The sequence below is a fragment of the Leopardus geoffroyi genome, chromosome C2 (assembly GCF_018350155.1).
Source record: "Leopardus geoffroyi isolate Oge1 chromosome C2, O.geoffroyi_Oge1_pat1.0, whole genome shotgun sequence".
Classification (NCBI taxonomy): domain Eukaryota; kingdom Metazoa; phylum Chordata; class Mammalia; order Carnivora; family Felidae; genus Leopardus; species Leopardus geoffroyi.
In genome coordinates this window covers 105,130,217-105,147,333 of record NC_059333.1, presented here as the reverse complement: position 1 = coordinate 105,147,333, position 17,117 = coordinate 105,130,217, and the positions used below count along the sequence as shown (strand labels likewise).

The following is a 17,117-nucleotide window of genomic DNA, read 5'->3' as shown; positions in this document are numbered from 1 at the left end:
ACAAAGGATTCATCATCTTCGGAAAGGAAAAGTAAAGTATTTAGAACTTCAGCTTTACAGGCCACAGTTGTGAATGGAGGATGACCCCGGCTGGTGGGAGAGCAAGGTAAAGCAATGCTAAACTGCATTGGGGATATGGCCTAAAAGGCAGCTATGGGGTGACAGGAATTGGGGGGAACAGTTTTGAGGTTTATTCCCTTCTTCCTTCTTATAACTATCAATGAGAACTTTGCATAATATACTCCAAAGGGAAGTGGGGCCAGCAGAGAAAAGGACTGGAACCAAGCTAGAACATTTCTAACAGTGAGAAGACAAGGAGGGTAGGCGGAAGAGAAAAGAGAAAGAAATCGTAAGTGCCCGGGGTGGACAAGAAGGACAGCTTGCCTGAGCTGACGATGTATGCGGTAGGGGAATTCCCATGAGTCAGCCCTGGAGAAGGAATCACTTCTCTGTTCCCCTCCCTGAGCCAACAACATCTGATATACACCTGGATTAATGGGGTTATTGCACTGCTCTGCTGTAATTTATTTACAAGTCTGGGAACTGACAAGAAACAAAAAGTGTGAGTTTGGGGATGTGTATAGCCAAGGATTCCACATCCCCAGCATCCAACACATGGTTTGGCATATAATTTGCACTGAAAAAAAAAAAGTTCACTGACAAAGAAATGAAAGAATATGGTAGACATAGAGATTCTCTATTCCTCAGTATTTAACAATCTATAACAAACAGCTTACAATGCCAAAAATGTGAGAATGGAATCCTGTGCAGCTACTAAAAATTACAAGCAACAATAGCCATCATCTGTAGGGTGCTTTACATAAGTTTACAGAGACAATTTGCACCTCACCCTTGTCTGATACAGAATTATACCGACTTTGTTGCCATACTGAAACATGAAAATGACACGTTAGCAACAATCTCTTTGAGAGGCCAGAAAGATCAGAGATGGTGAACTAACAGGTTTTCATGGAAAGAGGTGGGGCGGGTCCATATCTCACAGAAATACCAGGAAGGGCTAGTATTTCTGGGTGGCCAGCAGAAAAGTTCAGTTAGCTCTGTTTGTGTAAATAACTGTGTTAATTTCACATACTATATTTCATTTCACTTCCTCTCTTTATTGTTTTTTTTTTTGGGGGGGGGGGACTTTATTTTTAGCCATAATTTAATTCAAAAGTTCTCTTTAACAATTATTCCCAAGACTTACTGTTGGGTGAAGCCCTCTAAAGAAGCGTTTTTGATGTTCAATGTGGACTCAGTCTGTGTCCCACTGTGGTTTTATTCATGAACCTTACGTCAAGAAATCAAATAGTAAAACCTATCTGCACACAGACTTTTCCGGGCTGCCTTGCTGATTGCAACAGTGTTTTAAAGAAAGGACAGTGGCAGAAAAACAAACCTCTCTCCACCCTGTGAGAAACTGGGCCTAATGTTTAATGATTCACAAAAAAAGTGAAGTCGTGGACACTTTAAACCTTGGCAGTCTCTCCTTGCTCTAGCTCTTCGTGCAGAAACTTTGTTGTGCAGCAGTGACTGTCCTAAAAGAAAATTTTCTGCAGGCTGAATCTTTGCTGAGCGTTTCTGCCTACTTGGGGTCACTTCCTGCAAGCACTTAACTGCAATTGAGAGGATTACCTAAAGTATATATTTCACAAACCGCCCATCACATGCCTTACTGAAACACTACATCCAATGCTAAAAGCCTCCTTTTGCAGATGACAGTAACTCTGGAGAACACGACCACAATACCGTTAGAGCGTCCCAAAACTAGCTCTTAATAAACATTCCCATGTAAAAAGCAGCTGCTTTTAAAGGTCTGTGGAACGCTGGTGACAAACAGAGGCACTGGCTACCTTTACAATAATAGAAATCCTTCAGGCTTATACTGATTTGAGCCTTCTGTGCGTGAGGCATTGTTTTAGTGCCACATTGGGCATGATGGACTGCCTGCCGGGGGGTAGAGCTTCCATACAAGGGCAAAGGGGGGCGTTAAGGGAACTAATCCTGCCCTCGATTCAAGCCATTTTAAAGCTAGGGAGCCCAACCGCAGACTGCTCAGCAAAACCTCGGACATGCGCCCGGAGCGACCGCCCAAGTCCTCCTCCAGGTGCAGAGGGTGCAGGGGCTCCCGAGAGCGGAAGCCCAGAAGCTAGGGGCAGATGAGGACAGCAGAAACCCAACCTCGGGGGGCGGAGAGTCACCCGCGGAGGCGGGAAGAGCGCGAATCCGCCCGCGGGGAGCAAGGGGGCGCTGCAGCGCCACCTGCCCTCCTCCGCACCCGCAGGCCTCCCGCAGCTGCCTCCACCAAGAGGATGTGAATAAATCGGGCCCACCTGACACCGCCGCAGCGCCGAGTAGCTAGGTGCCGGGGAAAACGCGGCAGCAGGGAGCTGCAGCGCCGCCTGTAGGCCCCGCCTCCGGGCCTGGAGCGCGGGGCCTCCGGAGCTGCGCGCCGCCGCCTCTCGCGCGGGCACCTGCGCGCGACCCCGTCGCCGTCTGCCTTACGCAGGTGCGGTGCAGTGCACCCAGACCCCCGGCCAGGAATAGAGGGTTGGGGTAGAGCATGGGGGGAGCCAACGCTCCCCCCATGCTCTGTGCCCGCGCGGGGCAGGCGGCGCCACCGAAGTGCGCTTTGTTTGTGTGGCCGGAGCGGGGGTGCCTGGACGGGAGTGGAGCCCTCGCCCCCTCCCCCGCAAGGGCAAGGACAGCGGCCCGGGAGGGGTGGGGGTGCTCTAGGGGGCAGAGCTTCTGTTGCAACGCGTCGTTGTTGGGCCCAGCCGGCCCCCATTCCGCTCTGCCCTTTCTCCTTCCGAATCCCCCGACCTCCGCAGATGCGCTCACCTGCTCTCCACGACCCCCACGCCGCGGCTCATCGTCGCTCTGCCGCTGGGAGGGGGCGCCACGCGCGCTCCAGGCTCCGCGCTCAGTGCAAGCCGGGGCGGCTGCAGGAGGGGCTCGCGTGCTGAGCGCTGCCCGGCACACTCCGAGGCTGCCGACGCTGCGGGGGGAGGGAAGAGGGCGAGCGAGAGCCACCGGGGGAGGGGACTGACTGGGAGGGGGTGCCGGGCGCGCATCCGCAGCTGCAGCCGCAGTCTGAGGCTGCCGGGGCTCCGGTAACGGAAACGCACGCTTGCCAGCGGCCCGCGCGTGCACACCAGCGTGCACACCAGCGTGCACACTCGCACACGTGCGCAAATCCTCCTAGCCTTTGCTGCTTGTCGGCGCCCTTGCCCTAAGGGAACTCGGCTTGATGAGACTAAGCTGAGGCTTCTGTGAAGGAGAAAGACAAGGGCCATTCTTTCTGGAGGGATAAGAGAATTCATGGCACCATGATTAGGGTTAGCTGCTCCTGTATCTGGGAATTTTCACTGGGGACCACGAGATACCCGCCCAAGGTGTTCCCCGATTTGCTTCTTAAGATCTATAACCCCCTGAAATTCTAGGTCAAGTTTTGTATCCAAAGTACAGGTGCCTGGAGTGAGGTGCCACAGCTTTCATCCGATTAACAGCTGCGTGACCCGTCCCCCGCCCCAACCGTGAAGGTGTATGGATTAAATCAGCGGTTCCCAAACTTTGCAATGCATTAAATCACCAAGGGAGTTTTTTTTTGTTGTTGTTGTTTTGTTTTGTTTTGTTTTAAATCGCAATGCCCCAAGTAGTATCCCGCACCAATTAATTCGGTGAAGTGGGACTCAGGCATCAATAGTTTTAAATTTCCCACGTGATTCCAAAGCTCAGGAAAGTGTGGGAACCACTGCTTAGACTGTTGGTGACCCTCACCACACTGTTCTCTTTCATTCCATTTTTCAGCATGGTTGCTCATCTGTCTTACATAAAGTGGTGGGTGTCACAGCCTCTAGCCCAGGTCTGGCTCTCAGTAGTGCTCACTACAGGGTTATTCAGGAAGGCGGCAAAGGCAGAATCCAGGATGGGCCGTGTAACTTGCAGCCTTCTCTTTGTTGTTTCTGGAATTCTCCACAGACTGAAATACCCCTGACCTCATGGAAATGGCCTCATGCAATGCCTGAAGCTGGGGGAAATGGCTCATTGCAGCTTGAAGAGACCTCTGTCTTTTAGATTCCTCCAAAAGTCTCAGCCCCCCACCTGCCTCACTGTGACTCAAAGGTCCTGTGCTGGCAGTGTGGGTGAGTACAATGAAAGTCCTAGCCCCTACAGGTGGAGCACCCATGAATCCAACACCATAGTAGGTAGTTATATATTCTAAGAAAGAACTGACCTGGGGCACTGTTATTGGGCCTTGGTGTTCTCTTTGTTGAACATAAACAATTTCACAGAACATCAACATCAGGTCTGGCCTCTCTGTGACCATGATGGATCAAGACAAGAACAAGACCACTATGTAATCTTGTCTGAACACAGACAAAATGTGAACATTGTCCAAGCCACAAAATACCAAACGTAGCTATCCTGGCTAATAAAAATGACTGCTGCTTCTTGGCCAGTCACAGCCTTAGCCTCACTCTAGTCTGCCCTCTCTATGGATAACATTTATGAAGATACATATTCATAGAACTACCCCTGCTTTCTTAAGCCTGCCCCCTAGTCAGTTAATAAAAGCCCAAATCCTTTAATAATATTTTCTCACACCCTCTCACTGAGACACCTCCAAGGTTTCCCATGGTGTGCATTTCCCTCACTGCAGTGAGTAATCCAGCTTGTATAACTATAGGTAGATTCCAAGTAGTCTCTGGCAAAAGGATGTTAAAAACAAATTATCTTATTTAATCATTGCAGTAACAGCACAAGGTAAATATTATACTCTCTTTACATATAAGCTACCTTCTTATAGATCATATAACTGGAACTCACACAGGGCTACCAGCTGTTAGTGGAGAGCTTGTTCATGTTCACACGGGCTTGTGGGGAACCAGGCTAGTATGTTGCTTACCCACACAAACTTTGGCTTCCAGATATGCCTGAGCTCTAACCCCAGCTCTGCCCTCTTCTAGCTATGGGAATTTGAGCAAGTTATTTAACTTTTCTCAACCTCAGCTTCCTTGCCTACCTCCCAAAAAGCAGGGGGGGGGGGGGCGGTATCTAGGAACTGGTATTTTTTAAGATATAATTGTTATATAAAATTGTATTGATTTCAGGCATACAATGTAATGATTTGATATTTGTATATATTGTGAAATGATCACCACGATAAGCCTAGTTAACATCCATCACCACACATAGTTACAAATTTTTTTCTTGTGATAAGACACTTTAAGATCTACTCTCTTAGCAGTTTTCAAATATATAATATTTGAATCAAATATATAATACATTATAATTAACTACAAGAAATGCGCATATTTTTTATAGGCTCCCCAGGTGGCTCAACCCAACACCAGACCCTAGTTTGGGATCTCCTGGCCCTATCTCCTTTTCCCTTCTTCCCGTTCACTTCTCAACCAATTGTAACATCGTTTTTGACCCACTCCCTACTCTTGCTAAGGTCACCAGTTACCTTACAGATGCTAGATCTGAGGTACCCTTTTCCATATGCCATTGACTCACTTGACTATTTTCCCCTTCCTGAAATTCTCCCTCTTTGGTTTCCAGGAGGCCTACATGGTATGATAAGCAACTGAGGCCCAGAGAACGGAAACCCTTTTTTTCTTCTTTTAATGTTTATTTGTTTTTGAGAGAGAGAGCCAGGGAAGGGCAAAGAGAGAGGGAGACAGAGGATCCAAAGCAGGCTCTGCACTGTCAGCAGAAATGTGGATGTAGGGCTCTAACCCACGAACCGTGAGATCATGACCTGAGCCGAGGTCAGACACTTAACCAACCGAGCCATCCAGGCGCCCCAAGAACTGAAACTCTTGATCCAAGCCTGTAAGGCACTGGAGACTGAAAACAACCATGTGAGTGAGCTTGGAAGTGGATCCTTCACCCCAGTTGAATCTTTTCATGACTGCTAAGCCACTTCCAAATTCCTGACCCACACAAACTATGAAATAATAAGTGTTTGTTGTTTTAAGCTGATAAATTTGGGGGGAATTTATTATCCAGCAATAACTAATACAAACAGGAAACAAGATCCTATGGTTAGTGCAGTAGAGTCACTCATCTGCACTTCAACTTGGGTAAGTTCATCCTTCCTTGGTCTGCAAAAGAGGGACAGAGACCAATTCTGCCTGCTATGCCAGTGAAATAAGATGACGAAATGAAAGAGGTGAGTCTGGTTTCATCAATCAGTCTCTGTTCCAGTCCTGGGCATCTCTCACAGAGAAAGCCTTTTTTTTTTTTTTTTAATATAATATAATTTATTGTCAAGTTGCCTAACATACAGTATATACATTGTGCTCTTGGTTTTGGGGGTAGATTCCCATGATTCATTGCTTACATACAACACCCAGTGCTCATCCCAACAAGTGCCCTCCTCAATGCCCATCACCCATTTTCCCCACTCCCCTGCCCCCCTCCCCCCATCAACCCTCAGTTTGTTCTCTGTATTTAAGAGTCTCTTATGGTTTGCCTCCCTCTCTGTTGAAAACTATTTTTTCCCCTTCCCTTCCCCCATGGTCTTATGTTAAGTTTCTCAAGTTCCACATATGAGTGAAAACATATGATACCTGTCTTTCTCTGACTGACTATAGAGGAGAAAGTCTTTGATGTGTTGTTCATATTTTTAACTATCCATGTTTTGTACAAAGTGGGAAAAATGAGGCTAATTCACTGACTTGGATGTATAATGTAGTCAAAATGACCCCTGAAATCCCTTAACTCCTCAGGACCTGAACCCAAGAGTTCCCTAAGCAAAGAATAATACTGACCTTAGGCCAATGCCAGCCCTGGGAACTTGCTTCAGAGGGCCCTACCATGGCCCTCCCCTATTTGCACCTTCCACAGGAGGAGCAGTCAGTGAGGCCCAAGGGATGTGTCCTTCTGGAGACTGTTCCTCCCCCACCCCAACTTGTAGACCAAACTCAAGGGACGAGAGACCCTGAGTTCCCTGTCCAAACGGCATTAAGCCCACTTCTAGGCCCTACATAGGCCTTTTCCCCAAGTCCAACTTTCTATGGGTGGAATATACCACCAGAATGCACATGCCAGGGCAAGGGGACACCAAAGACAGCTGCTTAAAGGGATATGGATGGAGCTTGGGTGGTCCACATGGGAGCTAAGTGGTCCACTTATGTGTACAAAGCCCCTCACCATGTGGACAAAGCAAGCAGTGGAAAAACAAGAGGGTGGCCTATGGACTCTGAGCCAGCTCACCTAATGCTGTCTTATACTGGTGTTGGACTCCGAGAAGGCTAACTTTACCTGACCTTCAATGTCATTTTACAGGAATATCTGTCAAGTCAGGAAGACAGAATATATTTCTTTTTAAAATTTTTTAATGTTTATTCATTTTTGAGAGGGAGACAGAGCATGAATGGGGGAGGGGCAGAGAGAGAGGGAGACACAGAATGTGAAGCAGGCTCCAGGCTCCGAGCTGTCAGCACAGAGCCCAACGCGGAGCTCGAACTCAAGGACCGCGAGATCATGACCTGAGCCAAAGTCGGATGCTTAACCAACTGAGCCACCCAGGCACCCCAGGAAGACAGAACATTTAACAGTGTGCTAACTTGCTTTATACCTTCTAAATATTTGGACATATTACATATTGATATTCATTAGTACTGCAGCCCTGAGTCCTGCAAATGATTAGGAAGCCCTGGCCAAGAACTAAATCGCTTGCATTCACTTCAATTTGCTCTAGTTTTGGTTTCTCTTTGCCATAGGAAGTGGAGGCCAAGGCATCATTTGAATGGGAGAGGACAGCAATGGGATGAAGTGATTACTTTTCCATCCCCTTTTATTTAAATGTATTTGTTTATTATTTTCCCCAACACAGGTGTGTCTTCTCTGAGGTCCAAATGGAAGTTGTCCTTGGGAACCCCTGTTGTTAAAGCACATGCTTGGATTCTCTGTATTTTGTGGAGGTTGTTTAACCCTTTCCTCAAGTAAGTACTCATCCCAGTTGGCAGTGTTCATTCCAGACCATTTTCCCCAAATCTTTGTATATGTTATAGAAAATACCATTTTTATGCATTTGTCTCAAAAATTGGGTGATATGTGCGCTGTTTTTCAGTTTGTTTTTACTCTACAGTATATCTCAAAGGTCTGTCCATCTGAAGAACAAATTCTGCTATTTATATATTTATTTTTTTAATATATTTATATTTCTATTTGTTTGATTTATATAATTTTGTTTATCTCATTTGGATACTAAAGATACTACATGAAACTTGTATGTGAGTCATGCAGGCTTTTAGATTAGACAGTAAGTTTATTTATCTTAATTTTTGGAGTATAGAGTATTAGTGGAGAGAGATTTGAAGAGCGAGAATTTCCTGAAGACATCTTGGAGAATTCCTTAAATATTGTAATATCGGGGTGAGAATCACTTATTGAAGCTGTGAATAGGAGAAGACCAGCCATTTCCTGATTTAAATATGGCAAAGACTACTCAGTTTTCTCTCCATATCTGGTTTCTCTGTGTCATAGGCTCTTGTCTTCTGTATCAGGCCTGGAAAAGCAGATGTGGCCAAGATATCAACACTAAGAAGTTCTTTGGCTGCTGACATTAGCCAGTGGAAATCTTTAATTATATATTCAAACAACTCTTGGTTTTTTTTCTGAAGGCCATCGATACCTTGGGGTTCGCAATGTTTGTTTTCTAAAGTGAGGGCATCAAATTTTTTGCTGAAGGTACCTTTCATGGCCTCTTAGGGCTTGCTTTGAATCTTTCCTCCAAATGACAAAACATGCAGTCCTCTAGGTTCCCACGGAGAAGGGTGTTGGCCACTGCTCTGCTGTCAGTCAGAACTCACCATGGTACATGTTCATTCCAGTGAAACATACCGCAACAGGGACCTTTCCCCAAAACTGACAGACTTCCAGCATTCAAGTTAAATCATTTATCTAGAAGAATCTTTATTTAGTTGTAATGGACTTCATGTTTGTGTCCCCCATCCACACACAAAATTCAGATGTAGAAATCCTACCCCCTGATGTGGTGGTAATAAACGTAGGGTTTTTAGGAGGTAATTAGATTTACATGAGGCCCCCCCAGAATGAGAGAAGTGTCCTCATAAGAAGAGGAAGACACCAGAGTTCCCTTTACATCTTGTGAGGAAATAGCAAAAATGACTATCTGCAAGCTAGGAAGAGAACTCTCACCCAATCTGCTGTTACCTTGGACTTTCCCAGCCTCCAGAACTGTGAGAAATAAATGTCTGCTGTTTAAGCCACCCAGGCTGTGGTATTTTCTTATGGCCGCCCAAGCTGACTCAGACACGAGTCTTTAGGCTTCTATTGTCAACAAATGTTCTTATATTTTGGTGAGCACTAATCTGTTTCTGCCTTTATCCAGTTAGCCTTTATCTCTTTGTTTCATTTACTTAGAGACAGAAAGTGTGTGAGAAGGGATTTAAGGAAAGTTAACTTCAGCTAGGAAGTTACCATTCTTCCCTCCTACAACCACTTACACCCCCATTCTAATCATGCACCTGAAGAAGTAACTACTCAAAGTGTGATTTCCAGATCTAGTTTTATGACAGATACATCACTGTGTCTCCAATTAATTCTAGGGCTGTTACAGAACAGTAAAACATTGCTCAACACTATTTTAACTCACCTTAATGTCTTTTTTTTTTTTTTTACACCTTCACAACTCTGTATTAGCTTCTTCCTCACTCAGCAATGATTTTCCCTTTTAGAATAACCAGTTCGGATTTCAAAGTAAGGAAAATATGACCCCTCTGATACGCCCAGGGAGATTGCACACTTGGTCCACTGTGTACTTGTGGATATCTTTAAGAGGTACAGACAAGCTCTTGTCCCTCTCTCATTGACTTTGAGCTTCTTCTTTTTTTTTTTTTTTTAATTTACATCCAAGTTAGGTAGCATATAGTAGAGTAATGATTTCAGGAGTAGATTCCAGTGATTCATCCCTTACATATAACTCCCAGTGCTCATCCCAACAAGTGTCCTCCTTAATGCCTCTTGCCCATTTAGCCCATCCCCCACCCACAACCCTCCAGCACCCCTCAGTTTGTTCTCTGTATTTAAGGGTCTCTTATGTTTTGTCCCCCGCCCTGTTTTTATATTATTTTTGCTTCCCTTCCCATATGTTCATCTGTTTTGTATCTTAAATTCCATCTATGAGTGAAATCATACAATATTTATCTTTTTCTGCCTGGTTAATTTCTCTTAGTATAATACACTCTAGTTCCATCCATGTTGTTGCAAATGGCAAGATTTAATTCTTTTTGATTGCTGAGTAATACTCAGATATATATATATACATATATATATGTATATACACATAGATGTAGACATAGATATAGATGTAGATATAGATATAGACATAGATACAGATACAGATACAGATATAGATATAGATATAGATATAGATATAGATATAGATATAGATACCACATCTTCTTTATCCATTCATCTGTCGATGGACATTTGGGCTCTTTCCATGATTTGGCTATTATCGATAGCGCTGCTATAAACATTGGGATGCATGTGCCCCTTCAAAACAGCACACCTGTATACTTTGGATAAATACCTAGTAGTGCAATTGCTGGGTTGTAAGTCAGTTATATTTTTAATTTTTTGAGGAATCTCCACACTGTTTTCCAGAGTGGCTGCACCAGTTTGCATTCCTACCAGCAGTGCAAAAGAGTTCCTCTTTTTCCACATCCTCGCCAACATCTGTTATCACCTGAGTAGTTAATATTAGCCATTCTGACTGGTGTGAGGTGGTATCTCATTGTGGTTTCGATTTGTATTTCCCTGATGATGAGTGATGTTGAGCATTTTTTCATGTGTCTGTAGCCATCTGGATGTCTTCTTTGGAAAAGTGTCTATTCATGTCTTCTGCCCATTTCTTCATTGGGTTTTTATGTGTTGAGTTTGATACATTCTTTGTAGATTTTGGATACTAACCCTTTATCTGATATGTCATTTGCAAATATCTTCTCCCATTCTGTCAGTTGCCTTTTAGTTTTGCTGATTGTTTCCTTCGCTGTGCAGAAGATTTTTATCTTGATGAGGTCCCAATAGTTCATTTTTGCTTTCGTTTCTCTTGCCTCCAGAGATGTGTTGAGTAAGAAGTTGCTGCAGCTGAGGTCAAAGAGCTTTTTGCCTGCTTTCTCCCTGAGGATTTTGATGGCTTCCTGTCTTACATTTAGGTCTTTCATCCATTTTGAGTTTATAACTCACCTTAATTTCTAAAATTAGATATCACTTGGGGTTTTTTTTAGAAGACAATAGGATAATTGTAATTCCAGAAAAACTGGAAATCTTCCTTTTAGTGTGTTTCAGTATCATTTTATGTATAAATCCTTCCTCCCCATTTTATTTTTTACAGAATCTGTACGTGTAGGTCAGGGTGTCAGTTTGAGCTGAAAACAAATTTAGTACAGCCTTGCCACACAACGTGGGATCCAGAGGCCAGCAGCATCAGCATCACCTGGAAACTTGTTAGAAATGCAGAATCCCAGGCCCACCCAGACCTACTGAGTTCCAATCTACATTTTCATACATCCTTCTTGGGATTGTAAACATGCGCAGTTTTGAGAAGCACTGCTTTCAAGATACTGGATAGTTCACAGACTCTTCAGGAGGGCCAGAGAACCATGTTTGGAATATTGCTGTCTGGAACAACACCCAAATCACTCCCCAAAAGGGCTCATTGAGGGCAGCAGCCTGGAAAGCTACCACTGGCAGCAGGCTTCATTCACCTTTGGAGCCCATGTGGGCCCAGACCCTTTTTCTTCTAGCTTCCAAGCCCAGGCATGAGGCAGATGGAGAAGCTTGCTGGGGCCCAGGTGACAGCCTACCCCCCAGCTTAGGGGAGGCCAGGAAAAGGAGCAGCATTTGCAGTTTAAGTAATGACCGGAGGGCTGTGTCCCTGAAGGGGAGGGAGTCTTCAAAACATAAGCAAGGAGGTTCGGTTGCCAGGTGGCCACAAAGAACGGCAGACCTCCACTCCCTACATATTTTTTTTTGAGGAATGGTGGAGCCCAGCTCTGCCATTACGTGCACGGTCACCTTTAGCAAGTCCAGGAACATCTCACAGCCTCTGTTCCCTCATCTTTCATATTATTTTAGTATGATGGTTTCTATTTACACAGAGCTCTACAGTTTGCAAAGCATTCCTACACATATGTTTTCATTTGAGCCACAAAACAGCTCTGTGTCATAGGTAAGGAAAATAGTGTTATCTCCATTTAATAGCTTGGAAAAGAGAGACACAAAGTGACCCACAAACCTTCAAGCTTTGAGTACTGTAACCTGTAACCACAGTCAAATGAATTCATGCATGTGAAAGTAAATTGAAAGTTCAATGTGTTATTCCAGTTAAAGGTGTTCCTTATCTCTCCAGTACCACTCCACAAATATACTTCTAGGTGAATTGAATCACCCACCATGATTTTGCTGGTCCCAGAATCAGCAGTCCCCTTTCTCTCCCTGTAGTATGCTAAAACTATTACCAGGAAAAGTTAATAATTCACATCAGTGGTGGTGTGAATATTAATGAGCCATAAAAAATACCATAGGAGCCCAGATAGAAGAACAGACTAAGCTAAAATTGTTTCATCGTTTAGAGTCATCTGCAGAAAAGTAACTGAGAAAATGTTAAATGTTTCTTTTGAACTATTTTTGAAGAACTAACATGACCACCAATTCAATTATTAGTTCCTTGTCCTCATACTTTGTAAGTTCTTCTACAAGGTCTTGTGTCCAATTCTAGAAGGTACAAAGGCAGCTAGCTAAAGGACCAGGACAATGATTAGACCAGATTTCAGGTGTTCTGTTCTCAAAATCAATGTTTATTTTGAGTGTCTCAAATAATGAGCCTTTTCTATTTTTTCTCTAGAAAGACACAATAGTTTACTTTTATCTCTTTTTTAACAGTAGGCCACACCCTATGGCTCCTTCATTGTCTGTTATGAATTCCACTAACTCCAGTTCTTTCTTTGTCATTGATGTTACACCAAGGGAAAGACTTTTCAACAGGGTTGTTAATTGGGTGAGGCCTCAAGGTCAAATGTGTTTGACAAAGCCTGCCCAAGGAAATAAGTTTTTGGCTACAGCAGTGGAGAAAAGATTATTATTATTATTTTTTTTTTTAACTATTATGAAGTCCCTGCTGTGCAAATATATGATAATCAATGCTATCATTATCCCACCTAAACTGAAATAATTTTATTCACATTCATTTATTTGCCTTTTTTGGGGAGAGAAGGGTTCTTTACTATTCTGAATATATATGTATTTATACATATATAATAATTATATATGCCAATAATAATTGCCATTCTGGTGTGCCTACTATATGCAGAAGATTGGGCTAAACGTTCTTTAAATAATTTTTTTAAAACTTTTTAAATTAGGGGCGCCTGGGTGGCGCAGTCGGTTGAGCGGCCGACTTCAGCCAGGTCACGATCTCGCGGTCCGGGAGTTCGAGCCCCGCGTCGGGCTCTGGGCTGATGGCTCAGAGCCTGGAGCCTGTTTCCGATTCTGTGTCTCCCTCTCTCTCTGCCCCTCCCCCGTTCATGCTCTGTCTCTCTCTGTACCAAAAATAAATAAAAACGTTAAAAAAAAAAAATTAAAAAAAAAAAACTTTTTAAATTAAAAAAATATTTTTAATGTTTATTTTTGAGAGAGAGCGAGCGAGGGAGGCAGAGCACAAGCAAGAGAAGGGCAGAGAGAGAGGGAGACACAGAATCTGAAGCAGGCTCCAGGCTCTGAGCTCTCAGCACAGAGCCCGACATGGGGCTCGAACCTATGAACCGGGAGATCATGACCTGAGCCAAAGTCAGACGCTTAACCGAATGAGCCACGCAGGTGCCCCCAAAACTTTTATTTATTAAGTAATCTCTACCCCCAATGTAAGGCTCAAACTCACAACCCCAAGACCAAGAGTTACATGTTCTACCCACTAAGCCAACCAGGTGTCCCATAACTATGCTAAACATTTTTAATATATTATCTCAAATCACCTTTGGTACTATCAACAATGTTATCAACATTATACAGTTGATTATAGGGTTGGATAATCATCATCATCATCATCATCATCACTAATTTTTACTACCTTTTTACAGGCAATTGTGTTTGAGTTAGGCTCTTTCACATGTATTGTCTTGCTTAGACCTTGCATCTGCCCTGTGAGGTAGCTACTATCATCATTCCCATTCTACAGATAATTAAGCATTGCAGTCTATAACCATGCCCATATAGGTTCATTGCCAAAGCCTTTCTTCTTCCTAAGAGCAGGTTACCTATGAGTTCTGTGAAATTCTCATATACACAGTTGCCTTTGAAAGACATTGGAAAGCCCAACTTAGCACAGGCTCTAGCATCAAACAGACTTGGCTTCAAATCCAGTGAATCAGATTGCCAATAACCATCAAGATAGTTTTTCCCACTTCTACCACCAAGTCTACTTTCCATCCAGTGGGGAAGGAAGAAAGAACAAAAGCATAGGCCCCTTCCTTTCATGAATGAATTCTGCCCTGTGCCATTGGTCGGAACTTAGTCTTATGGCTGGATCCAAGGGAACTGGGGAATTCAGACTTTATACTGGGCTGCCATGCACTCAACTAAAATTTAGAGATTTCACTAATAAAGAAAGAAAGAAGGACAAAGAAAGAAAGGAAGGAAGAATGAAGGACTATTAGGATAACCAGTAGTCTCTTCCTCCTTGAGCTTAAGCACTCTGTGACCTTGGACAAGTTACTTATCCTCTCTGAGCCTCAGTTTTGTTCTTTGTAAAATTAGGATAGTAGTATCATAAGCATATTGTTAGGATTTAGCTAGTGCATGTAAAGTAACTAGCTCAGGGCCCAGGACAAATTAAGTGCTCAATAAATGTTAACTACTACTAATACTCAAAAGGATTATATAATTGAAATACTAGAGTGGAGCCACAAAGAGGAGAATTGTATAGTGACTGAAAAACTTGAATTATAGTGTCAACATATAACAAGGATTATTTTGCTAGGTTTTGTATTGTTGCTGAGCTTTTTCCTACCTATATTTCAAGGAATGCTGGGAACTGTATGGAATATTAAAATGAGATAGTTTCAGATTCTTGGACAACTGGGGTTTAATTTCCCCCAATAGAAATGATGACCACACTAGAGCTGTATGTGTGCTAACCTGCATTATCTAGATATATCTAGACACAATATCTAGATAGTAGCCTAGAACAATGACATTCAGCCTCTGTTTTATAAAACTTGCATTTGTCTCCAATTATTTGTAAGCGTACAACAAATTCTTCAAAACAAACTTAACTAAGATAAATTTTATACGTGCAGTATGCACAGTGTTCTGACACTATTTTTATGAAACATTTATTGACTATGTACCAAACATCCTGGTAGGTGCTGGAGATACAGTGGAGATACAGTGACAAGTGGGCCCTGCCTTCCTGGAGTGGGCAATCACTTAGCAGAGATAGACTTTAATCACATAATTGCACAAGTCAATGTTAAAATTGCAACTCCAGGATTATGAATAGGAGGTACATGGTGCTCTGAAAATGCACAATAGGGAGAAAAAGCAACACGGGAAGATGGGGAAGGTTTCCCTGAGGAAAGTCATGCCCTTTTGCAATCTGAGTCATGAGGAGCACAGTGGACATGTTCTGGTGCAATCTGGAATCAATTCAGGTTTTGTGAGGGCTGAAGGGTATATAATTTGGGAAGCCCTTTTTTAGAGAAAGAATACAAACATATCTTACTTCAGAAATTTTACAAAACCACATTGACCATGCAAAGGGCCTCATGTAAGTGAAAGGCTCTAAGTCTCAAGCTTCATCAGCTGTAGGTAACCCCCTCAGGATGGGATAGACTAACTCAGTGATGGCTTTGGAGTGAGCAAGGGAAATTCCCAGAACCTGCCAGAGGAGACAAGTACTCAGATTCTCTCTCAGAGCTAGGCACCAGTGAGAACTTTTAAAGCAGTCTCTATAGTAACCTCAATTTTTAATTAAAAGGCTCAAAAGGGTTTGCCGGGTTACTCCAGGACCTGGACTAGCACTTTCAAATTTTCTGAAAGGAGTATTCATGGGCAAAGAGATCCCCCCATTCTCCATGCCCATGATGTGCAACCCAAGGCAAAAACAAACTAGGCTGACCAACTATCTCAACTGGCCTGAAACTCTCCCAGTTTTAGCACTAAATGTGCCTCATTCTGAAGAAACCCCTCAGGCAAAACAGGACAGATGGTCACCCTCATCCAGCAGAGGGCAGCTTGTGAGTGCTTACCAGTGTGATGCCTCTTCTGGTGAAAGTGGGTGTGACAGGCATTATTGAGCACCCTCTTCCTGTTCCCCTCTATTTCCCAATAGGAGGGAGGTTTATGCTTCTCTGCTCTTTTGAAGTGAGGTGATGTCATGTGACTTTGGAAAAGATGCTTGTGACTTCTGGGTAAAAGCATTTAAGAACCAGTATGTGTAATTCTCCATCTTTTCTTCCTCACTGGCAATGTCTTACATGGTAGAAACTTTGTCAACCTGAATCCCTAAGAATGACATGGAGCAAAGCCCCCCACCAACCCTCAAAGTCATGTACTGTGTGTGATAAACTATTGCTCTTGGGGCACTTGGGTGGCTCAGTCAGTTGTGTATGACTTTGGCTCAGGTTATGATCTCACGATTCATGGGTTCGAGCCCCGCATGGGGCCCTGTGCTAAGAGCTCAGAGCCTGGAGTCTGCTTCAGATTCTGTGTCTCCCTCTCTCTCTTCCCCTCTCCAACTTGTGCTCTGTCAGTCTCTCCAAAAAAATAAATATTTAAAAATAATAATATTTTTTAAAAAACTATTGTTCTTTTAAGCCATTGTGATTTGGATGTCTTTTGTTACTGCAGCATAACCCAGTTCATCCTGACTGATATGGGAGGTAAAACCAAGACCTTACATAGAGTCTATAGAGTAACATGGCTTTAATGATTTTCTTGTGGATGACTATAATAAAACTGTTGTATATATCCTAGCATGGTTGCTGAAAGGAGAGAAAACCAGTGTCACTTTTCCAAACTATCTGGCAGGAGAAAGGCCCTGGACTAACCTGAAGACCTAGTGAGAAAAACTCACT

General features: G+C 43.5%; 1 protein-coding gene across 2 annotated transcripts in view; it reads right to left on the bottom strand.

The window, feature by feature from the left end:
• Positions 1 to 3,338, bottom strand: part of LOC123611310 — a 44,680-nt gene extending 41,342 nt beyond the window's left edge. For both annotated transcript variants that reach the window (XM_045503107.1, XM_045503108.1), the window contains exon 1: positions 2,842 to 3,338. In XM_045503107.1, the coding sequence (XP_045359063.1) occupies positions 2,842 to 3,323 (482 nt within the window). In that variant the 5' untranslated portion in view covers positions 3,324 to 3,338. The remainder of the gene's footprint in view (positions 1 to 2,841) is intronic.
• Positions 3,339 to 17,117: the final 13,779 nt, after the last annotated feature.